The 24,010-nt window shown below is 43.9% G+C and overlaps 1 protein-coding gene across 2 annotated transcripts; it reads left to right on the top strand.

Moving 5' to 3' along the window:
- The first annotated feature begins 3,441 nt into the window (after positions 1-3,441).
- DDX24 (DEAD-box helicase 24) lies at positions 3,442-23,895 on the top strand. 2 transcript variants are annotated; one of them, XM_045815769.2, is made up of 10 exons: positions 3,442-3,543; positions 4,721-5,437; positions 12,489-13,001; positions 14,070-14,223; positions 14,495-15,010; positions 17,361-17,436; positions 19,744-19,932; positions 21,737-21,866; positions 23,346-23,631; positions 23,750-23,895. In XM_045815769.2, the coding sequence occupies exons 2-9, from the start codon at positions 4,726-4,728 to the stop codon at positions 23,618-23,620; spliced, it is 2,565 nt and encodes an 854-aa protein (XP_045671725.2). In that variant the 5' UTR covers positions 3,442-3,543; positions 4,721-4,725; the 3' UTR covers positions 23,621-23,631; positions 23,750-23,895. The 2 variants fall into 2 exon arrangements, with proteins under 2 accessions (XP_045671725.2, XP_045671724.2); XM_045815768.2 differs by having other exon boundaries at positions 23,346-23,895.
- Positions 23,896-24,010: the final 115 nt, after the last annotated feature.

Raw genomic sequence — 24,010 nt, 5'->3', positions numbered from 1 at the left:
GAAGTTCTTTGTAGATCTTGGATACCAGTTTTTTATCTGTAGTGTCATTTGCAAATATATTCTCCCATTCCGTGGGCTGCCTCTTAGTTTTTTTGACTGTTTCCTTGGCTGTGCAGAAGCTTTTTATCTTGATGAAGTCCCACAAGTTCATTTTATCTTTTGTTTCTCTTGCCTTTGGAGATGTGTCATGAAAAAAGTTGCTGTGACCGATGTCAAAGAGGTTGCTGCCTGTGTTCTCCTCTAGGATTTTGATGGATTCCTGTCTCTAATCGAGGTCTTTCATCCATTTGGAGTTTATTTTTGTATATGGTGTGAGAGAGTGGTCAAGTTTCATTCTTTTGCATGTAGCTGTCCAATTTTCCCAGCACCATTTATTGAAGAGACTGTCTTTTTTCCACTGGATATTTTTTCCTGCTTTATCAAAGATTAGTTGCCCAAGGAATGGCTTGGGGTTTCTGGTGACCAGCCCCCAACCAGGGGCCCACTAAGAATCAGCCCATTAGAACAAAAGATATTCCGGTCATCCGGGAAATTCCAAAGGATTTAAGAGCTCTGCGTAAAATACTCCACATGCTCACCTCTAACCACACCCTCTTTCCTAATCTCTGGAAACCACTAATCTGTTCTGCATCCTGTAATTTTGTCCTTTCAAAACTGTTACATACCCTGTAGACAAGGGCTTTCTTCACTCAAAACAATACCCTTTAGGTCTATCCAAGATGTGTGTGCCATTAGCTCATTTCTTTCTATTTTTGAATAGATGTGCCATACGTGTTCCCCCCAGCTTTACTGAGATATAACTGGCATACAACTTTTTGTAAATTTAAGGTGTACAACATAATGATTTAATATATGTATATATTACAAAATGATTACCACATTCCACAGTTTAACCATCCACCTATCATAGGACATTTTGGTTATTTCCGGTTCGGGGTTTGTAACAAAAAAAGCTGCTGTGAACTATGAACAGATGGCATATGACAAAGTCAGTACTCGCTGTCACTTCCGGTGCTGGGTTCAACTACAAAAGTGTGCAGGGGGAACCAACCCTCAAGCTAAGATCAACGGCTTTCTCATTCATTCATTCATTCATTCATTCATTCATTCATTCAACAGACATCTATGACTCACTATGTCAGCCAGACACTGACTAGGCATGTTAGGGAATACCAAGATGAATTTGAGGGAAATTCTTTGAGGAACTTGTAATCTAGGAGAACTAAGACAAGAAAGTAAATTTCCCGATCTAATGCAGAGCTGAAAGTGCTATACTCCATAGAGAACACTCTGGGAATCCAAAGAAGGAGATGCTTGTTGAAATAAATTATTATAAGTCCAAATTATACTTTAACTTCAGCCACAAGTTGTAAGCAATGTTCTGCAAGGAAATCCTCTCTCTCAGCCTCTTCAATTTCCATCCTTTCATACTTAGAACTAGCTGTTGAGCTAAGTGTCAAGAAACTGATTTGGAGACAATTTCTTTGTTAGGTCTAACACTCTCCAAGGAACCTGCTTTGGAGAGCAAGGCAACTGTACACTTACTGTTTTCTTCTCCATCTTTGTGCCTCCACTAAAACTGACTCAGAAAGAATGCCATTTTAAAATCTCATCCATAACCGTCAGGGGGAACACACCCCCTCATATTTTGAAAAAATAATGAATAAACAAAAACACCATCTAATCTGATGTCAAAATTTCCATCTCACATCCAAATTTTTAACTTCTCCCTTTTCCCCAGCTTAGGTCTGATCCAGGCTCTGAAACATAAAGCTGGGTAGATGGGAGGTAATCTGCTCATCGCCTCTTTTTTCGTCTACTTCCTCTCCGTATGGCTGCTTCCTCTCCATATGGCTGCTTTCAACTGAGCAAAGCCATAAGAGATAAAGGGGTGAAAAGCTCTTTTAACTTAGCTGGTGCTGTTTGCAAATCTTTCTTGGCTGTCCAATAGAGTTGTCTCCTCCAACACGGAGGATGTCCAAACAAAAGCTACTCTTTCCTCTCCTAGAATGCTATCATGGTTAACTTCATGTGTCCACGGTGCCTGGAAATTTGGTCAAACGTTATTCTAAGTGTTTCTGTGAAGGTGTTTTTGGGATGAGATCAACATTTAAATCTGTGGACTCTGAGTAAAGCAGATTACATTCCACAGTGTGGGTGGGCTCCATCCAACCAGTCGAAGGCTTTAGTAAAACAAAGACTGAGATCCTCTGAGCAAAAAGGGATTCTGCCAGTTGTCTGCCTTGGGACTTCTCCCTGAGTCTTCAGCCTGCTGGCCTACCTCATCCAAGTTTGGATATGTCAAGCCTCCACAATCACTGCGAGTCAATTTCTTAAGACAAATTTCTCTCTCTGTATATACATATCCTGTTGCCTCTGTTTCTCTGGAGAACCCTGACTAATACAGATGCTTTTGCCAGTTTTTCAGAGACCTCCACTGAGAATCTCCACCATGCCCCATTTTGACCCCAAGTCCCACTTCAGGGGCCCTATTTCTAGCTGGTTTCTGCTGAGGACCTTTTTGCCACCAAACAGCCTTGTTAGGCAAGGTTCTGTCAGGACAACGCTGCAATCCTCCAAGGTGTGTAACTAGCCCAGAGGGGACAGGAACCTTTGTTCTGCCATGTAGGGACATGCTGTCCTTCCTCCTCACTCTGCCATCTGCACAGCTTCAGTCTCTAGTCATCCGACTTCTTTAGACACTACTCAGGCACAGGCTTTATGTACCCAGGCCCTTGGGGATACACTGGCAAGTTTCCTCCAGAAATAAGTTCTGTCCCATGGTGGCTCCGAGGCAGGGTGGGGAGGCTCACTTGACCTAAACTTTATGAATTCCTTTAGGACTTGTCAAGGTCACCAGCCAGAGACAGCATATGGGAAAAATTTCCCAGATGGTGTGGTGATGCCCACATCGAAAAGGTGACTGTCTACTGTGAAGCTGATCTCTCTGCATATAACAAAAGAGCCAGTTCAGCTTGGCAATTAAAGCATGAGCTTTGGAGTCAGACGGACATAGCCTAACCATCAGTGAGCAATAGGTAAGGCATGAAAAAAACAGAGAAAACAGCACCTCTGCTACAGGCTGGTTGGATTGTAAATTAGATGCTAAAACTTTTGCAAGGCTCCAGGCACACAGTAGGTACTTTATTCGTGGACAGCCACTGCACTACAACTAGACCAAGAACAGAAAAAAACATGTTCCGGTGCGCCAGCTGGCACTGAGCCGGATGCTGCACCGCCGACTCACCTGCTCCACCTGCTCCCTAAGCCCGGCGAGGGGGAGTACCACCGGCGCAGCCTCACCCACGCTCCCTTTCACCACTCTTTGCACCAGCCCTGCAGAAATCTGTCATCCGTCGCAGCGGCAGCGAATCACGCGGCGGCGCCTAGGTGGGGGCGGGACTTCCTGTAGCAGGGCTCGCGCGTGCGTGTGTGCAAGCCCCGCCCCGGAACTGCGGTCGACGCTGCAGCTGAGAGACCGCGGTGGAGGTGTGTGCGGCCGTTGGCCGGCGTGTGACGGAGCCGCGACGGCGTCTCCACGCGGTGAGTCCCGTAGCCCGAGCGGGGCCGGGGCAGGCCCCCGGGACTCGCGTCGTGGGCCTGTCCGGGACACTGGCCTGAGTTCTCGGGTCCAGAGAGGGCGGCCTCTGGCCCCGTGCCGGGGACCCCTGTTGTTGGCGTCCAGGCCCGGCACCGTCGGTCTCTCCGCGTCGAGCGCGCGTTGTGCCCGAGGCGAGGCGAGGCGCGGGGCCGGGCCCCTCGTACCCCGTGCCTGACCACTCCCGCCGCGGTGGAAGCCAGGTGGTTTGCGGTCGTGGCGGAACTGGGGCGGTAGGTGAAGCCTCCTTGCGAGCTGACGTGCCGAGCCGGCGAGGCGCCATGCTCAGCGGGTTCTGACGTGCGTCACCTTTTTGTGTCGGTGTAACGACCCCCTGAGACAGATACCGTCATCATCCCCATTTTACAGGCGAGGAGACTGAGGTTCACAGAGATGAGACGTCCGCCATAGACCCGGAGCCGGTCCGGATTCGAGCTACGGTTTACCTTTGTGCTTTTTTCCAGGACCTGTTATATATGTCTTGGTCTTTGTAGGTGGAGTGGTACTCAAGCGGCCTCTGTGGAAATGTGTTTTAAATCATTTAAAATGTAACGAAAAAGCTGGATGGGCAAAGGCCAAAATGGTGTCATAGGCATTTGCCTTCTTGGGGCAAGGCTTGAGCCCTACAATAAAGCTGGCCTCCTAGTCCCCCCCCCCCACGCAACCCCTGCACATTCTTAATTCGGTCTTCTAAATGACTTGGGTGTGGCAGGCTTCATTCTCCATGCTTTACATAATTTTATTTGTTTGCATAAAACATTTTGTGACTTAGATATTATTGGGCCCCTCTCCCTTATTTAAAAGATGAGAGCACTGAGGTTTAGGGAGGATTAAACATCACTGTCCAGTGGCACACAAGCTGTAAGTACTGGGTCTGGAATCCAAACCAGGTCTAGCTCATGTGGCTGTGCTCCTCCATCTCCTGTGTACCCTCCGTTCCAGGTCAAGCTGCCTACTCTGTTGGTATATTTCTTCTCCTCTTTGATCTTCTCTATCTCCTGTGTCCTCACTTCTTTGCAGAGCCTGGTACTCTGTAGGCTATTTAGAAAATATTTGTTGCCTCAGAACCCTACGCTCTTCAGTTGCCAATCTAATGGAACACTTCTCTCTTTTTCTTTTCAGCAACCATGAAGTTGAAGGAGACAAAATCAAAGCCAAAGCCATCAAGCTATGGCAAATTTCAGACAAAAGGAATCAAAGTTGTGGGAAAGTGGAAGCAGGTGGAGATTGACCCAAATATATTTGCAGATGGGCAGATGGATGACTTGGTTTGCTTTGAGGAACTGACAGATTACCAGTTGGTCTCCCCTGCCAAGAATTCCTCCAGTCTCTTTTCAAAAGAGGAGCCCAAGAAGAGAAAGGCACAAGCTGTTTCAGGGAAGGAAGAAGGAGAGTCCAGCTCCTCAAAGAAAAAGATGAAGTTCAAGAAGAACAAAGACATGGAAACTGAAGGAATCAGTGCCCAGCAAGAGTTTGAAGTCGAAGATACTGAGCCAGAGCCCCAGGGAGATGGCACAGTTTGTCCTGATCCACAGGTAGAGGAGATGGTTTCAGAAAGCTCAGCTCAGACTGTTCCAAAAAAGAAAAAAAAGAAAGGGAAAAAAAAATTGGAGCCTTCCCAGGGTACTACTCCAAAGGTGCCCAAAAAAGCAAAGACATGGATGCCTGAAATGCAGGACCAGAAGGCAGATGTAACGGCTTGGAAAGATCTGTTTGTACCCAAGCCAGTTCTCCGAGCACTCAGCTCTCTAGGCTTCTCTGCACCCACACCAATCCAAGCTCTGACCTTGGCACCTGCCATCCGTGACAAACTGGACATCCTTGGGGCTGCTGAGACAGGTAAGGGCATCCTTAGCTGGCCAGGGTAAAATTGCTTTTGGGTTGCCCTTGTGGCTGCTAGCAGGTTGGATGGCTTGGGGAGAGGGGAATTTGGGGACCTAACCACAGAAGCAGTGTTGAATGAAGGTGTTTAGAAGTCAGCCAGCTCTGGGTTGAAGTCTGCCACTTTCTGATTGGTATCCTGGACAGGTCGCTTTATCTCTCTGACACCTATAGGTCCTGTTATAAAATGGAGATAACACCAGTACCTAGTACTCCCCCCCCCCTTTGTGGGTTAAATGTAAATGCCACAGTAAAATTTACACAGTACACTGCAAGTGATTTGCAAATGGTAGTTTTTTCCTATTCTTGAGCCTTCCTAAGTGGCTCAGAGGGGTAAAGTAGGGCTAAGATCAACCCTCTAGAGAGGTAAATCTTCATTAGTATAAGGAATAAGTGTCTAATTCTCAAGAGTTGCCCAAAAAGAGCTGCTTTGGGAATTGGTGAGTTTATCATTATTGGAAGGATTTGAGTTTGTGGTAGATAACCATTAGGTGGATTTTGTAGGTAGATGTTGGCATGAGGTGACTGTTGGGACTAGGTATTATTTAAATAAAGTTCTCTCATTCCTTGGACCATCTAAGACTTTGTCAAGCAATGACACGTTGACTTGACCTCAGTAGATTAAGTTACTGATTGGAGGGAGGAGCTTGTACTGCCTAGTACTAAAATCCAACTGGACCAGCAGTAACCAATAGAAATATATATATAATGTGAGCCACATAGGGATTTCAAATTTTCTAGGAGCCATATTTTAAAAAGGTAAAAAGAGCAGATGAAATTTAATTTTAATGATGTATTTAATCAATTATTTAAAAAATTCAGTATGTAATTAATGTAAAATTATTGAGATATTTTACATTCTAATTTTTATACTAAGTTTTCAACATCTGACATGTTTTTTGAACTTGTAGCACATCAATTTAGAGTAACCACATTTTAAGAGCTGGATAGCCATCCATACATGGGTAGTGACTGTTACATTGTATGGCATAGAACTAGCTCATCTAGACACTTTGTGCCTTGGGTTTCTGGAAAGGGTGGTCAGGAAAGTATGGGTGAGGTCGTGTGGAAGAATCACATAGATGGAAGAGTGAAGAAGCCTCGGGAATGAAAGTAATAGTTAGAACATTTTCTTAGTATTTAAAATGTGTCATGCGCTGTGTTAAATACATCATATTGATAAACTCAGTTCTCAGAATCACTCTAAGATAGGTTGCATTATTATTCTCATCTTACTGATGAGGAAACACAGCCTCACAGGAGACAGTATCCCTGAGACCACGCTGAAAAGTGGTAGTGCCTGGATTCTAGAGTAGGTCTGTGTGCTAGTAAGCATTCTGCTACATTGCTTTGGTTTTTGCAGAGGCCTAGAGTGGGTTTTGGAAGCAGAGGCAAGGTTGTGTGAGCCACTGTGGCTAGAGCCTGACATTTGGATTCATACCACAGCTCCCGTCGGGCTATCCCTGTGGAGTGCTGTGAATCTGCAGGTCCAAGATTGTCAAAGACTTGGGGCTGTGGACAAACTGCTGCCCATACAGATAATGCACATTTCCATCAGCCCCAAAAGATGCTTTTGGGCCCTTTTTGTAATCTCTCCTGGGCCTGGCTCCTTGTTCACCCCCAAGGCAACCTCTGATACGCTTTTTCGATCACTATGATTAATCTGTATTTTCCAGAGTTTTATATAATGGAATCATACACTGTACTTTTGGGGGGGGGGGGTGTTCGGCACTTTCAGTCAGCATACTGTGAGATTCAGCCATGTTATTGCAAGTAGCAGTAGTTCATTCCTTTTTATTGATGAGTAATATTCTAGTGTGTGGATATAGCTCAGTTTGTTTATCCATCTGTTGATGGATATTTTTGTTCTTTATAGTTTTTGACTATACAAATAAAACTGTCTATCGTAAATAGGGGCATCTGGTGGCTCAGTCGGTTAAGCCTCTAATTCTTGGTTTTGGCTCAGGTCATAATCTCAGGGTCCTGAGATTTATCCCCATGTCAGGTTCTTCGCTCAGCAGAGCCTGCTCAGTATTCTCTCTTCCTTTGTTTCTCCCTCCCCCGTGTGTACACACCCTCTTGCTCTCTCCTGCGGGCATCTGCGGGCTCTAACCTCCCCCCCGCCCTTTCTCCCTCCCGAATAAATAAATAAAATCTTTAAAAATATATATCGTAAATATTGCTGTGTCAGTCTTTGTATGGGTATATGCTTTAATTTCTGTTTGGTAAATACCTGTGGAATAGCTAGGTCTTAAGGTAAATGAAACTTTTTAGGATTTTTCCAAAGTGATTATACCATTTCACATACCCACCCAGTTAGTGTTTGAATTGGTCCCTGTCCCTGCCAGTACTTGGTATGTTCAGTCTTTAATTTTATTTTAGACTTTTAAAATTTTATCATGGTTTCCTTGTGGCTTTAATTGGTATCTTCCTAGTGACTTGTTGAGCATCTTTTTAAGTGCCTATTTGTATATTCTTTGATGGTGCCTTTTCAATTCTCTTCCCCATTTTTTAATTGGGTTATTGTTTTCCTGTTGCTGAATTCATTATATATTCTGGCTATACCCCCTTTATCAGATACGTGGTTTATGATTTTTTTCCCCAGTCTGTGGCTTGTCTTTTTATTCTCTTTACAGTGTCTTTCAGAAGATCAGAAGTTCGTTATTTTGAAGTTCAGATTATCGCTTTCCTTTTTACGAATGTGCTTATTATATACAATCCTTTGCCTAACCCGAGATCACAAAGATTTTCTCTGGAGTTTTCTTCTAGAAGTGTTATGAGTTTTAGGTTTTATGTTTCGCTCTGTGATCCTTATTGTGTTAACTTTTGTTTATAGAGAAGTGTGGATCAGAGTTCCTTTTTTTCCCCCCTGCATCATGGATATCCAGCACTGTGTGTTGAAAAACTGTCCTTTTGCGGTGCCTGGGTGGCTCAGTCGTTAAGCGTCTGCCTTTGGCTCAGGGCGTGATCCCGGCGTTCTGGGATTGAGCCTGGCATCGGACTCCTCCGGTGGGAGCCTGCTTCTTCCTCTCCCACTCCCCCTGCTTGTGTTCCCTCTCTCGCTGGCTGTCTCTCTGTCAAATGAATAAATAAAATCTTTAAAAAAAAAAAAAAACCTGTCCTTTCTCCACCGAATTGCCTTTATATGTTTTTTGAAAATCAGTGACTATATAGGTGTGGGTCTGTTTCTAGACCCAGATCCATTGATCTGGTCTGTCTTTTTACATCAAAACTTCACTATCTTGGATATAGCAGCTTTAGAATAAGTTTTAAATCAGGTAGTGTAAGTCCTCTTTGTTCTTTTTAAAAGTTATTTTGGCTATTCTAGGCCCTTTGCGTTTCCATTTGAATTTTAAAATCAACTTGTCAGTTCCTGCCAAAAGCCAGCTGGTATTTGGATTGAGATTGCATTGATTATAAAGCAAACTGAGGACAAATGACATCTGGACAATATAGAATATTCCCATGAATGTAGTATATCTCCAGTTTTTTAGGTCTTTAATTTTTTTTTAGCGATGTTTTGTAGTTTTTAGTGTATGCACGTCTGTTACTAGATTTGTCCTTAAATATTTTTGATGCTATTGTAAATGGCAACTTAAACTTTTCTATTTCAGATTGTTGCTAACAAAGAGTGATATGATGACTGTGTATTGGCCTGTGGCCTGCAACTTTGTACCATCAAGTAGTTTTTCTTTTTTTTTTTTTTTTTAAGATTTTATTCATTTATTTTACAGAGAGAGAGAGAGAAAGAGTGTGAGCAGGAGGAGGGGGAGAGGAAGAGAGAGAATTCCAAGCAGACTCTGTGCTGAGCGTAGAGCCCAACACAGGTCTCGATCTCACGACCCTGAGATCATGACCCACACCAAAATCGAGAGTCAGATGTTTAACTGATTGAGCCACCCAGGCACCCCCCATCAGGTAGTTTCTTGAAGATTACATCAGATTTTCTGTAGTTATCCAGTTTAGATGCCTTTTGTTTATTTTTGTCTTAAGACAATAAAACCTCCAGTACAATTTTGAATTGAAGTGGTAGAGTGGGATCGTTGTTTTGTTCCTGATCTTTGGGGAACAATATTCATTCTTTCATCATTAAGTATGATGTTAGGTCTAGATTTTTCATAGGTGGCCCTTTATCAGATTGAGAAAATTCTCTTCAGTTCCTAGTTTGCTGAACATTTTTATCAGGAATGGTGGTTTTTTGAAACGCTCTTTCTGCATTTATTAAGATAAGTGGTTTTTCCAATTTGAGTCTGTTGACAGTGGTGAATTACACTGATTTTCAAATGCTAAACTAAACTTACATTCCTGGGATAAACCAAATTTGGTCACAGTGTTATTATTCCATTTATATATTGGATTTGATTTGCTAGAATTTTGTTGATAATTTTTAAATTTCTGTTCATGGGATATTGGTTTGTTCTCTAGTAATGTCTTTGGTTTTGGAATCAGTAATGCAGGCCTTGGAATGACTTGAAGTATTCTTTACGGTTTTCTGAAAGAGTTTGTATAGGATTGGTATTTTTTTCCTTCCTTAAATATTTGGTAGTCTTCATCTTTGTCTGCACTTTACTTTGTAGGGTGGGTTTTAACTATAGATTTAATTGCTTTAATGTATTAGGAATATTTGTGTTACTTATTTTTTCTTGAGTGATAGGTTTCTTTGAAGTTTCATTAGTTTTTGTTCCCTGTGTTTTAAAGCTCTGTTATATTTAGGTGTATAAATGTTTAGAACTGTTGTACCCTCTAAATGAATTTATCCTTTCATTATGAAATAGCCTTCTTTATCCCCAAAGTATCCTTTTTTCTAAAATCTTCTCAATCTGATATTAATGTACCTTTTCCAGCTTTGTTTTGATTAATGTTTGCATGGTGTGTTTTGCATACTTGTATTTTTTTAAAGATTATTTTAAAGTAATCTCTACACCCAATGTGGGGCTCAGATTTACAACCCTGAGATCAAGAGACACATGCTCTATCAACTGAGCCAGCCAGGTGCCCCTCATACTTATACTTTCAGCCTACTGACGTCATTGTATTTATTCTGGTTTCTTGGAGCTTCTAAGTTGGTGAACCCATCCTTGTGCTGGGAGGGTGGTGCACCCCCAGATTCACAGGGACAAAAGCCCTTGGAACCCTTCCAGACCTTGCCTTATGTACCTCTTCATCTGGCTTTTCATCTGTATCATTTATCATGTGCTTTATATTAAACCAAGGCTTATAAGAAAAAAAATAAAATGGCATTCTTGTAGAGAGCAGCTGTTGGGTCTTGCTGTTTAATCATTGTGACTGTCTTTTATTTGTTGAGGTCATTTACATTTAATGTGATATTGGTTAAGTTGTAATCTGTTATTTTGCTGTTTGCTGTACCCTTTTTTCCTTTTAGCTTCTTTTGGACTGATTATTTTTTGTGATGGCATTTTATATCCTTTATTGATCTTATTAGCTGTAACTGTTAACGTTTTTCTAGTGGTTGCTTTTGGTTCGTAGTATACCTAGTAAGTCATAGTTTGTCTTCAAATAATAATATACTATTTTATATACAGTACAAGAACCTTACAAGACTATATATTTCCCTTTCTCCTTTACATTGTACTTTTTTTACACTTTGTATGTGTTAGAAATCCAAAATACATTTTTATGTTTAATAATTTTAAGTTTACACTTAAATCATATGTTTCAATAAGAAAAAGACATCTTTCATATTTACCCAGTTACCATTACTGTTTCTGGTACTCTTCTTTTGTACAGATCTGGAATTTCATCCAGTAGCATCTTCTGCTTGAAAGACTCCCTTTAGTACTTCTTGTAGTTCAGGGTTGCTAACGATAAATTATTCAGCTTTTGTGTGCCTGAATGTCTTTATTTTGCATTTGTTTTGAAAGGAATTTTTGCTGAGTAGAGAGTTCTAGGTTGTCTGATTTTTTTTTTTTTTTCAGGTCTTCAAATAAAGATGTAATACTGTCTTCTAGCTTTGATGGTTTCTGATGAAAAGTGCTGTTTTATCTAAAGTTTTAAGGGTCTGTTTTGCTCTCTTTTTTCCTTATAATTCTTGCTTATCGTGCCTTGTTGTGGGTTATTTTTTTACTGAGAAAATTTTCCTTTGAAAAATTTTCCTTTGAAAAATTTCCTTTGAAATTTCCTTTGAATTTTCCTTTGAAAATTATTTGTGAAAATTCTTTTTAATAGATTATTTATTTATTTGAGAGAGAGTGAGACATCAAGTTGGGGGAGAAGCAGAGGGAGAGGGAGAGAGAATCCCTTGAGCTGACCCTGTGCTGAGTGCAGAGCCTGACTTGGGGCTCAGTCCCACGACTGTGAGATCATGACCCAAGCCAAAACTAAGAGTCAGACGCTCAACCGACTGAGCCACCCACATGCCCCTTGTGAGAATTCTTTGAGGCCTGTGATAAAAGTTTTTCCCTCCAGAGATCATTTATTTGCTTTTGCTGGGGGCATTTTAACTTTGGAACTACTTTAAATGCTCAACTTGAGCTGTTTGTATTAATGACCCAGAAGATGTGAATTTAAGCTTCATATATATTCAAAGATCAGTTTGAAAATGTCCAAGCATAGATAAAAGTGTGCTAATTTTAAGTTTTCTCAAAAACTAAGAAAATTGTCTTCTACTCCCATCTTCTCCGCCAAAGGTCTTAGGAAACTATATATAGATTTCCATCCCCCATACCCTAATGTGGTCGTGTTTCTTCACAACAATGACAAAACACACAAACCTTGTCTGTTTAGATTTTCAGCACTTGGACTTGTGTGTAGCATTGGGAGACTAGCAGGCCTCACTGCTAGTCTGCTAGACTTTTTCTCAGGCTTTTAATTACAGATGCCCTCTGGTTGCAGTGCTCTTGGGGAACCATGATGAGTTGAGGAGCTTTGGGTTGTTCAGGATAGCACTTGGCTATCAGGGTCCCTTATTCTGTGTAAAAGAAAGAAGCCCAGACAAAAAGTATGTGTATTTATTGATCACACTGTTTTTGTTTTTTGTTTTACTTTCAAGGAAGTGGAAAAACTCTTGCCTTTGCCATTCCGATGATCCATGCAGTACTGCAGTGGCAGATGAAGAAGAAGCCTACTCCAGCTCTAAGTAACACAGGAGCATCACCTGGTGAGACCAGAACCGAGGCTGGAGCTGAGTCTGGTGTTTTGCCTGATGAGATTGGAATTGAGGGCGAAGTCCTGCCCAGTGAAGCTGGAGTGAAGACGGGAGCACCACCTAGCAATGTCAAGACTGGAGCTGCTGTCTCAGACCAGGTGCTGCCCTTCTGTGATGATGATGCTGGTGAAGGACCTTCTTCTCTTATCAGGGAGAAGGCCATCCCCAAACAGAATGAAGACAAAGAGGAAAAGCTTGATGAAGAGGAAACTGAAAAGTTGAAGGAGAAGTTGGGTGGCAAAATCGCCATCTGTAAAGCACATCCAAAGCGCCCTCTGCTTGGGCTGGTTCTGACTCCCACTAGGGAGCTCGCTGTCCAGGTAAAGCAGCACATCGATGCTGTGGCCAAGTTTACAGGTAAGGTTTAATTCCATTTAAGAAATACTTCCTGAGAGGATCCTAGATGCTGGGGTGGCAAAGGTGAACGAGCTGTGGCTCCTGCCCTTTAGGGGAAATCTCTCACCTGCCAGAGAATTAAGCCTTACAGAAAAATGTTTGAGTGACACTTTCTGAATTCTCCCAAGGATGATGCATAGCTAATGCCACTCTAGATGCATAGGAAATTAGTCAATTTATCGGATATAGTGGATGCTTAAGGCAGGGGTTGGCAGAGTACCTCTTATTGTGAATAAAGTGCAGCCACACCCATTTGTTTACATAGTGTCTATGGCTGCTTTTGCACTACCAAGGTAGAATGAAGTTAGTATTTGTGACAGATTTAGCTCACAAGGCCAAAATGCTTATTATTGACCCTTCAAGGAAAAGTTTGCCAACCTTTGCCTTAGGGCACTAGAACTTATTCTCTCAGGGAATTCCTTTCGGGAAGGGCTGCACAGTGAGAATTTTAACTTTGTAATAAAAGCAACAGTTACTTACCAAGCTCCTACTATGTGCCAGGCACTTCACTAAGCACATTGCCTACATGATCCTGTGTTTTCTTTCCACATTGGATACCTTGAGAAGTCCTCCACCAGAGATCAGAACACACAGTAGGCATTAGAGGAGGTTCATAGTAATTCTAACTGAGGGGGATGGGCAGGGCTTTCTAGGGAGTATGTCACAGCTGCAGAGTGACCTCATTCCCAGCATTGTGGTGCACTACTGCTCAGTTTTCCTGGAACTTTGGATGTAAACATGCCTGCGTTCAAATCCAGCTCTTCTGTTGTTGATAAAGGGGAGGGAGTAGAAAGAAATGAGGTTGGGGAAATAGGCAAGGCCCAGATCATAGAAGTCTTGATGTTCCTTCTAGGAGTGGCACCAAGAGTCAGGCCAGGCCCGCTCTTTTATTCACCCCCCCCCCCCCAAATAGGGGAGCTGTCCTGGTGATTGATTGCCTGGGCTAATCTGGGGGTGCCTGTGTCAGTCATGGCAAAAAATATTCAGCCAGACTGATTAACAGGGTCTTTTATATTTTGTGTACCATAGGAATTAAAACTGCTATTTTGGTTGGTGGAATGTCTGCGCAGAAACAGCAGAGGATGCTAAACCGCCAGCCAGAGATTGTGGTTGCCACTCCGGGCCGGCTGTGGGAGCTAATTAAAGAAAAGCACCCTCATTTGAGCAACCTTAGGCAGCTCAGGTAAGTGACAGTACCTCCCCCTTCCCTTTCACTCCCTTTTCTGTTGTGGGCCTGAGGTAGCATAGTAGCGAATGCACCAGCTTCTCCCTATCACTAAGTGCCATGGTGTGGTACCAGCCAGACGTTGGCCTTTAGAGAACCATGCATGAGGGGGATCGAGTCCTGGTGGTGATGTGTGTGTGTGTGTATGTCTGTGTTGAGGGTAGAGATGGTAGTTGAGTGTGCTATATAAATGACTCCTCAGGTTATGTGGGTCTCTCTGGATCTGCAGGTGCCTGGTGGTCGATGAGGCTGATCGGATGGTTGAGAAAGGCCACTTTGCTGAGCTCTCACAGCTGCTGGAGATGCTCAGTGACTCCCAGTACAACCCAAAGAGACAGACGCTTATTTTTTCTGCCACACTGACCCTGGTACATCAGGCTCCTGCTCGAATCCTTCACAAGAAGCACGTTAAGAAAATTGACAAAACTGCCAAACTTGACCTCCTCGTGCAGAAGATTGGCATGAGGGGCAAGCCCAAGGTCATCGACCTGACCAGAAATGAAGCCACGGTGGAGTCACTGACAGAGACCAAGATTCATTGTGAGACCGATGAGAAAGACTTATATCTGTACTACTTCCTGATGCAGTATCCAGGCCGCACCTTAGTGTTTGCCAACAGTATCTCCTGCATCAAACGCCTCTCTGGGCTCCTCAAAGTCCTGGATATCATGCCACTGACCCTACATGCCTGCATGCACCAGAAGCAGAGGCTCAGAAACCTGGAGCAGTTTGCCCGTCTAGAAGAGTAAGTCAGGCCTGTACCCAGAGCCTAGGTTCTAGTCATTAGGTCAAGGTTGCCAGGATGGTGGGGAGATGGTGGGAAGCTACCTTCTGACATGGAGGCCATATCAGTAGAAGGTAGCCCTTTTTTGCACATCATGAAGCAGGCTTACGCTCATCTAATGCATGTGGTTGCTGATAATGCCCAAAAGAAACTTTCTTAATAATGAGTAATGGTGACATTAATACCTATTGTTGTGGAGAACTAGAGTAAGTATCATGTTGACATTTTAGATATATTATCACATTCAATTCTAACATCCTTGAGAAGAAGAAGAATAGATTCATGGTTAAGAACACAGACTGGATCCAGACTGCTTGAGATTAAGACCTTGGCTGTACCACTTGTAGCTGGCCAAATTACTTCAAGTGTGTTTCAGTTTTCTCATAATTAGCATAATAGTATAATAATAGAAGGTAATTGAGAGGGTTGTTGGGAAGATTAAGGGAATACATATAAAGCATTTAGAACAATGCCTAGCCCATGGTATGTACTTGGTAAATGTTCATTACCATTTATCATTTATTGTCATTATTCTCATTTTATAGATTGATAAAAGTAACATCTAGAAAAGCTGATCAGCTTGCCCAAGGTTTCTCATCCTGGAAGTGACAGAGCTGGGCTCAGACAAACGGGTCAGACCCAGAGCTCATGCTTTGTCCTGCCGTGCTGTCACTGTGCATCTCCTTTGGGGCCAGACTGATGCTCTGGCAGCAGTGTGCATATTGTCAGGAGAAGGGCCTGAGAAGTTGAGGTCAAGTGTAGATTGACATTTGCCTGGTGTTTTGATAGATTACGGAGTGATTAGTTTCTAGAAATAGTGTCTGGTTTACCTCCCTTGGAATGTTGCTAGGTAAAAGTTAGCAGTTTATGTGGTGTCTAAGTAGGGTGTCTTGATTGGATGGGGGCCCCCAAATGTGGGGCAACAATCAGGTGAAAGCCAAGGCACTGGCATTGAAAGAATTCACCTGAGGCAGAACAAAGGAGATAGTTTATTGAATATACCACACGGGAGTGGGCAATCAGGACAACAGAGAGGCTGTCTGCAATGAGGCAGTGGATGGGGCTGTTTTTAAAGGGGGAAGATGAGGAGGTATGGCCATGTACGGAGTTCTCCCTTTTTTTGGTAGCTGCCTAGTTGTAAGTAGCCTATTGGTCAGTTAGGGCCTATGGGTACTTTGAGGTGGGTCACCCGATGGGCCTGTCTATACTCAGCCAGGTGGTACCTGTGGGCCCTTTCTTTCTACATTCCATTCCTCAAGTCTGTGTGCCTAAAAGTGGCCTCTCCATTTAATTCGATCAGGGATTGGGAAACTGTGGCACATGAGCTAAATCATGTAGTTTTATTGGAAGGCAGCAAGGCCCATTTATGTATTGTCTATGGCTACTTTTGCAGTGTAATAGCAGAGTTGAGTAGTTTCAACGGAGGCTATCACCTGCAAAGCCCAAAATAATTTTTGGTCTCGCCCTTTATAGAAAAAGAGCAATGGTTGAATGTTTAACACACTTTAATTTGCATCATATTCCCCAGCCCTACCTCAGAACTACAGGGAGCCAGGGATTCTGAAGAGCCCAGAATCTTAAGTTTTTAAGACATAGATAAGGTGCTTTTGACTTTTCCTTGAACTACACATACATTAAGAAACGTTACCCAATGAAATTATTGAGTGCTTACTGTGAACCAGGCACTGTTCTAGGTTAATGGAACAGTGAGTAATGCAAAGCCCTTGCTGTTACAGGGTTTACATTCCAGTGACGGGAGATCATAAATTGAAAAGCAACTATGTAGTTTGTCAGGTGGTGCTGAGTGCTGAGGAGTAAAGTTGTGCAGGGAGTTGTGCAAAAGTGGGGTCAGGGAGGTTTCCCTGAGAGGGAGGGGTTAACAGCAAAGTGTGGACAAAGCAAGGAAACCTGAATGTCTGAGGAAGACTTTGTAAGGCCTACGGTGTAGCAAGTGCAGAGACTTGGAGGCCAGAGCATGTTTGGCAAATTGGAAAGAAAGCGAGGATGTCTCTGTGACGGAGGGAAGTGAGTGGGAGGGTGATAGAAGATGAGGTCACTGACCTAGAATATGTATGGCCTCATTTAATTTCCTGGAGGTGGTCTTTTATTATTGCAGAGTGTGGCTTGTTGATTGTGGTCAGTGAGACCCAGCTTTGGATCCCGGCTCCACAAGTGAATAGCCATGTTTGTGCTTTGGGAAGTTAATCTCTCTGAGCCTCAGTTGCTTCATCTAGCGTACTCAGCAGGTGGTAAGAATCTGATGAATGATAGCAATTAGTTATTATTAATGAGCTTTGTCTCTCTACCACAGTTGTGTTCTCCTGGCAACAGATGTGGCAGCTCGGGGCCTGGATATTCCTAAAGTCCAGCATGTCATCCATTACCAGGTAGGAGCATTAGGGAATTTGTTGGATTGAATGGGGAATTTTTTAAGCAAAGGTTTGGGGAGGGAGGAAATAGAGGGAGAAGAATTGTTAATCCCAAGGCCTCATGCAGCAGAGTATCACTGGCATCTAGTGGCTGACTATCTGCTGCCACGTTTGGAACACTCATGAGATTTATTCTCAGAAAACCTCTTGGCACTTCTGATATCACTTAGCCCCTCTCTCTTTGATTTGGGCAAACTAATTGATGTTGGCAGGTTTAGAGTCTTATTTTCTTCCATGGAATGGGCATAGTAGCATGTAAATTGGTTAGTTACCCTCCTATAGAGAAGTAGAAGAGTGTGGTGGTTAGGACCTGCCTGGGCTTAAATCCTAGCTGTGTGTAACCTTGAGCAAGCTGTTTAGTCTCTTTCTGCCTCAGTGTTTTTATTTGTTAAATGAAAGTTATCACAGTATCTACTTCTTCAAGTTCTTATTAAGGTAAAATAAGTTATTATGTGTGAAGAGTTTAGAAAGACACAGGGCATATCCTGAGCACTTACTAAGTGTGAGCTGCTGTTGATACTGACATTAACATTAGTGCGTGCACCGAGTAAATCCTGGCATAGAGTGGTAGTTAGGAGTTTAGGCTCCAGAGCCACCCTTGTAGGGTTCAGATGCTTGTGGCCTGCTTCATAGGTAGTTAGCTTTGGGCATGTTACTTAACATCCCTGGTTTCAGTGTCATTGTTTGTAAACTGGGAGTGATGATGCTGCCTAACCCGTAGGGTTACCATGAGAATTAAATGAGCTCTTGCTGATGAAACCCCTGGTGCAGTGTTAAGTACTCAGTAAGTGTCAGCTATTCTGGCATTGTTATTTCTCCTTTCTAGTCCCTCATGCTTTAAAAAATCTTTCAGGCTATAGGGGCACCTGGGTGCCTCAGTCGGTTGGGTGTCCAACTCTTGGTTTCACCTCAGGTCATGATCTCCTGGGTCATGAGATCAAGCCCAGTTTCGGCTCTGAGCTCAGTGGGGAGTCTGCTTGAGGATTCTCTCCCTCTGCCCCACCCCCTGCGTGCTCTGTCTCTCTCTGTTCTCTCAAATAAATAAATCTTTAAAAAAATCAGAGTGCCAATTCAGTGTAGCAAATCTTTCTTCCTCCTCTTTTTGGGGAAGAGGCTGGACCAGTCTTTGTAGGAGATACCCAGATAAAATACAGTCCTAGCCCCTGAGAAGTAGCAGACCAACTAAAGGAGATGAGATGACCACAGCCATAATTTAAGGCAGAAGATATTAGAAAGTTGCAAAATATAAAGGGATAGAGTAGTAACTTCTAGTTTGGGAGGTGGGGAAGGGATTTCTAAAAGATGCTTTGCATTTAAGGATGGGGAGGATCTGGGCATGTAGAGGTGAAAGGGAAGGAGGAGATAGTGTGGAAGTGGGCAGTTGGCTACAAGTGGGGGCTTATGTTGGGAGAAGAAGGTGAAAAATGGCCAACAGACCGCATTTCTAGCACCTTATGAACAGTTAAGTACTTAGAGCTGCATTGGAAGTGGTAGTGTTAATTTGGGCTCAGTGGAGAAGACTGTTCTTGAGTAGTGGTGTGTGCTGTGGGTGCAGGGGAGGGAGGGATTGTCAGCACCCATGCCACACTGGTGGATAATATATCCAGTATATATTATAGTAGAAGCAGTAGAGTCTAGGGGTTAGCATGGGCTTTGCAGATGGACTGCTTCAGTTTGAATCTTGGCTCCACTATTTAGTCGTCCATCTAGGGGGAATTGTTTAACATCTCTGTGTGTCAGTTTCCTTATCTATAATATAGATAATCATGAAAGCACTTCATGTTACTGTTTGTGAGGAATAAGTGGGATGATATATGCAAAGTGCTTGGAATTGCCTGGCCCATGGTAATCACTAAGTAAATGTTGGTTATAATTACCATGTTCAATCATTCATGTAGGGTTAATGAAGAATCAGTGGAGTTTCTTTAGTTAGAGTGGGAATTATGGTCAGGAATCTTCCTTTGACTCAGGAAGATTGCAGTGGCAGCTTTGGGCTGGGTCAAGGGGAGTGGAGAACACTCGAGACAAAATAAGTGACTGTTGTTGTTCCGTTGAGTGGTCATCAGGGTCTGAAACCAGGGCAGGGCGCTTGGGAGGGCAGATGCTGCCCAGTGAATGGGCTAAAGAATTAGGACTAAGGGAAAAGGGCTGGATCTGTCCACAGTGCTGGAGAAGTTTCTAGCTGCCCAGCTCAGGGAAGCTGGCCCTGAGGGGAAGAACGCAGTTGGTGATGATAACGCGTTGACTTCCTGGTTCCTCTGGCAGGTCCCTCGTACCTCGGAGATCTATGTCCACCGAAGTGGTCGAACGGCTCGTGCCACCAATGAAGGCCTCAGCCTGATGCTGATTGGGCCTGAGGATGTGATCAACTTTAAGAAGATTTACAAAACCCTCAAGAAAGATGAGGACATCCCACTCTTTCCTGTGCAGACAAAGTACATGGATGCAGTCAAGGTAAAAAGAAAAATTAAAACTCTCGTACTAATGAGGGAAGGGATCGTGTTGTGCCTTCACCTTGCTGTGAGGCTCTGGCAGTAGGACCCTTGGAAACTAATGGTTCTGCCAACAGCTGAATAGGAAGATTCATTTAAAAAAAAAAAAAGGGAGGAAGGAAGAGGGAGAAAGACAAAAACAAAAAAAGAAAAGAAGTGGGGCACTGTATGTGGTAGAAGGGAGAAAGGTGAGTGGTCAAAAACATGAGGAATTTTTATCTTGAGCCCTTTCTTCACTGCCTGTCCCTGGAACCTCCACTACCACCTTCTCCCTCCACTGGACAAGGACAATGAGTGTGGCTGCCTGGACATCCAGTGGTTGTAGGGAAGTAAGGTCAGCTTGTCTTGCTGAGGCAGATACTAAAGGTTTGTCACGTCCCTGAAGCAAATGCCAGTAATTCTACCTTTGGGGTTTTATTTTACTCAGCAAGCATTCAGTGGAGTAGGTGCTGCTGACTATGGGCCACCGTGTGTCAGGTACCAAAGCCAGGTGTGGTTTCCCCCATTGAGGTGCACTGGCTTGTGAGGGAGGCTGAGCTAATGCTGAAGTTCAGGTACAGGTGGAGCACTGTGGGACTGGTGGGCATTATGCTTATATTGGTAGGAGATGAGGTTTCCTCCAAGCCTCTTGCATATGCAGAGGTGGAGAGGAGGCAGAATTCCAGGAAATGAGGGAGCAGAAGCGTGGAACAGTTCAAGGATTGTTGGCTCCAATGAAAGGAGTGTTAGCCATGTGGGAAAATATGATGGGAGATGAGCTTGGAAGGATGGAGAGGACAGAGAATTCCCGTTAGCAAGGAGAGTTGGGAGGTACCCTCACTTCCCATGGCTCCTTTTTCCCACACTATAGGATCTCTTCCATTTTGTCCATGTTTCCTCTCCTTGTGTTCTGACCCCAACACCCTTGAGCGGGAGAGTTGAAATATTTTTGGCAAGAACAACATGGAAGAGAGGGAAGGCCGTTCTGTTAGTTTGTGGTCCCTCCGATCAGTCACAGTGTGGCTCTAACTCAGGGCTGTTGGGGTGTGTCAGAGTTCCGGCTCAGCTATGGGAGCTGTCTGTGGCATCTGGGAAAAGAGTTCCCTTTGGACACCTGTAGATTGGCAATCCAACCAAGGTGGGCTTCTAGCAGGTGGGGCTTTTCAGGTTTGTTGTTTAGAAAGCTGGCTCTTGTGATTTCATTTGTGTACTCATGTAATGATTGCCCTCTGCTTTTATCAGGAACCAGAACAAATTCTTTTTTTTTTTTTTTTTTTTTAAGATTTTATTTATGTATCAGACAGAGACAGCCAGGGAGAGAGGGAACACAAGCAGGGGGAGTGGGAGAGGAAGAAGCAGGCTCATAGCGGAGGAGCCTGGTGTGGGGCTCGATCCCATAATGCCGGAATCACGCCATGAGCCGAAGGCGGACGCTTAACCGCTGTGCCACTCAGGCACTCCTCTATTTTTTTTTTTAATATTTTATTTATTTATTCGACAGAGATAGAGACAGCCAGCGAGAGAGGGAACACAAGCAGGGGGAGTGGGAGAGGAAGAAGCAGGCTCATAGCGGAGGAGCCTGACGTGGGGCTCGATCCCATAACACCGGGATCACGCCCTGAGCCGATGGCAGACGCTTAACCGCTGTGCCACCCAGGCGCCCCAGAACAAATTCATTTTGATGGGAGCTGATCTTGAGCTTTTTTTTTAAAGACACAACCTATATGAGCCTTTGCTTCCTAGAGGTCTGAACGCTGTCAGATGAACACTGTATTCCTTTCTCCCAGGAACGAATCCATTTAGCTCGACAGATTGAGAAAGCGGAGTATCGAAACTTCCAGGCTTGTCTGCACAACTCTTGGATTGAACAGGCAGCCGCTGCCCTTGAGATTGAGCTGGAAGAAGAGATGTATAAGGGTGAGCAGGCTGCATGGGACTTGAAGAATACGTTTAGCATTTTTTGTTTGTTATTTCCTTCAACTTTTGTCCTGTTGGAACTTCGCCACTACCGTGGGTCTTGTTAAAATCAGCAAGATGCCTTTTACTTCTTTTCAACAGGCTTTAGTCTCAGACGAGCCTACAACCCTTGGCGTTTGTTCCCTCTGTCTTATTTGTCAGGATCCTTCGGGTGCCTCCTTTGTGTGGAAAGGTAGTGACATCAGGGGTGGGATTTGTGGCCAGTGGCCAGTGCTGGTCCATTCCCTTAACTGACTATGTGACCAGGTCGAGCTTCTTAACCTCTCTTTTGTACCTAGGCTGTCGTCATTTATGAGATGCAGGTCATAACGTTCCTATCTCATGGGGTTGTTGCAAAGATGGCTTGAATTGATGAATATAAAGTGTCTATATTAGTGCTTGGCAAATAGAAAGGATTTGATACTTTTTAAGTTATTATGATCATTATTGTTCCTACTACACCAGTCATCATCTCATCTGACTTCCATGGTCTCATGACATAAACAGAGCAGGAATTATCATCCTTTTACATATGGAAAGTAGAGGCTTATAGAAGAGAAGCTGTTTGTGCAGGGAAATAGCTCCATTACCAGGCCTTTCCTGAGTCCCTACTCTGAACCTGGGCAAGAGCCTCGGGATTCAGGGATGAATCTGTGTGGTCCCTGCTCTAGGAAAGCTCTTGAGTCTAAGAAGTGGTAGAACCAAATCTAGAACTGATGACATCAGAGTTGGTCCGGTGTTTCCATCCCACAAGTGGGCAGCACAGCTGAGGTGTTGGCATCTTAGTGCCAGAGCCAACAAAATCAGAGGCTGACAAGCAATCTGCCCAGCATGGAAGTTGGGAACCAAACCAGTGGGCTTGGTGACAATGAGCTGTTCCTCCTGATAGCTCAGGCCTGGGGCTTGAGCTTTGCTTCCTGAGAACTGGCTGGTGTGGGGCCCTTTGTCTGTGCCCACCCACACAGGTGCAGTCACAGTGCTGGTGGGGAGGCATAAGAGAACTGGCCTGCCAGATGGCATTCACAGTCTCCTGGGGGCTTTGTACCTGTTGAGTCACCATACCCCAGCTAGCAAGTAGCAAGTGGGTGGGTCGTAGGAAGAAAACTGATCTTCAGGTCAGGAACCTTGGATTCTAATCTCAGATTAGAGGTTCTAATCTCTGGCTAGTTCTGTGACCTTCTGCAAGTGCCCACGAGTAAAATGGAGCTAATTCCTGATTTAGAGGCTTTTTTTTTGAGAAATGAAAGACATAATGGCCCTGAGTATCCCTCCCCAACTAAGTTAGAAGTTAGCCAATATTAGCTTCTATAGAGAACTTTTGAGCCTTGATTCCTCAAGAGTTCCAAACATTTTTCATCACAAGTATCCATCAAGGGAAACAAAAAGTTTCTACAGATCATAGTGAATATGGTCTGAATATGGTCTGTTTTGCATCTTAAGGAAGAAAAACTGACCACCAAGAAGAGCGTAGGAGACAAAAGCAGATGAAGGTGCTGAAGAAGGAGCTGCGCCATTTACTCTCCCAGCCGTTGTTCAAAGAGGACCTGAAAACGAAGTATCCAACTCAGTCTGGCAAGCTGCCCACGCTCATGTCTACCCCCAGAAATGGTGAGTCTGCTTTGAGCTGCCTCACCAAACAGAAGAAGAAGAAGAAGAAGAAGCCGCCCAAAGAGCAGCAGCAGGAACAGCCGCAGCCAAGTACAAGTGCAAATTAACTGCCCTCCAGGTCAGTCTGTTAGCAACTGCACATTGTTCTGTGTTCTCTGGTTATGTGGAAAATCTTCTCACTTTGCCTTTAACTCGACTATCAGCCCCAGTTACAAAAATCTCCCTTTTCCATGCAGCCCCCATCGCAGGAGAGACCTCATGCACATTTGTGTTGTTTGGAGTTAAGAATCCTATGCAGCAGCTTATATATTTCTGTATTCCGGTGTTCATAGGCTTCTTGTATGTTCAGCTTGTTTTTGTGAATTAAAAGTAGTCAGAACCAGCATGTTATCCTGAGTTTTTAGCCAGAATATAGCTGTCCTAATTCTCTGGTTGGAGGAGGCATGTGGGGTGCGTCTCATCCCATTGGGTAGTGTGGATGGAGCAGTAGGTCTTTG

This window comes from Ursus americanus, chromosome 26 (assembly GCF_024610735.1).
Source record: "Ursus americanus isolate L20-20 chromosome 26, mUrsAme1.1.p, whole genome shotgun sequence".
NCBI classification, from domain to species: Eukaryota; Metazoa; Chordata; class Mammalia; order Carnivora; family Ursidae; genus Ursus; species Ursus americanus.
The sequence above is the reverse complement of the archived record's forward strand: the minus strand, read 5'-3'. Positions and strand labels throughout refer to the sequence as shown.

Excerpts from the sequence above, each read along its gene's own strand:
- DDX24 (XM_045815769.2), top strand. The coding sequence starts at position 4,726 with ATGAAGTTGAAGGAGACAAAATCAAAGCCAAAGCCATCAAGCTATGGC. Across the intron at positions 5,438-12,488 it reads CCTTGGGGCTGCTGAGACAG|GAAGTGGAAAAACTCTTGCC; the intron begins GTAAGGGCATCC and ends TTTACTTTCAAG. Across the intron at positions 21,867-23,345 it reads GGAAGAAGAGATGTATAAGG|GAAGAAAAACTGACCACCAA; the intron begins GTGAGCAGGCTG and ends TTGCATCTTAAG.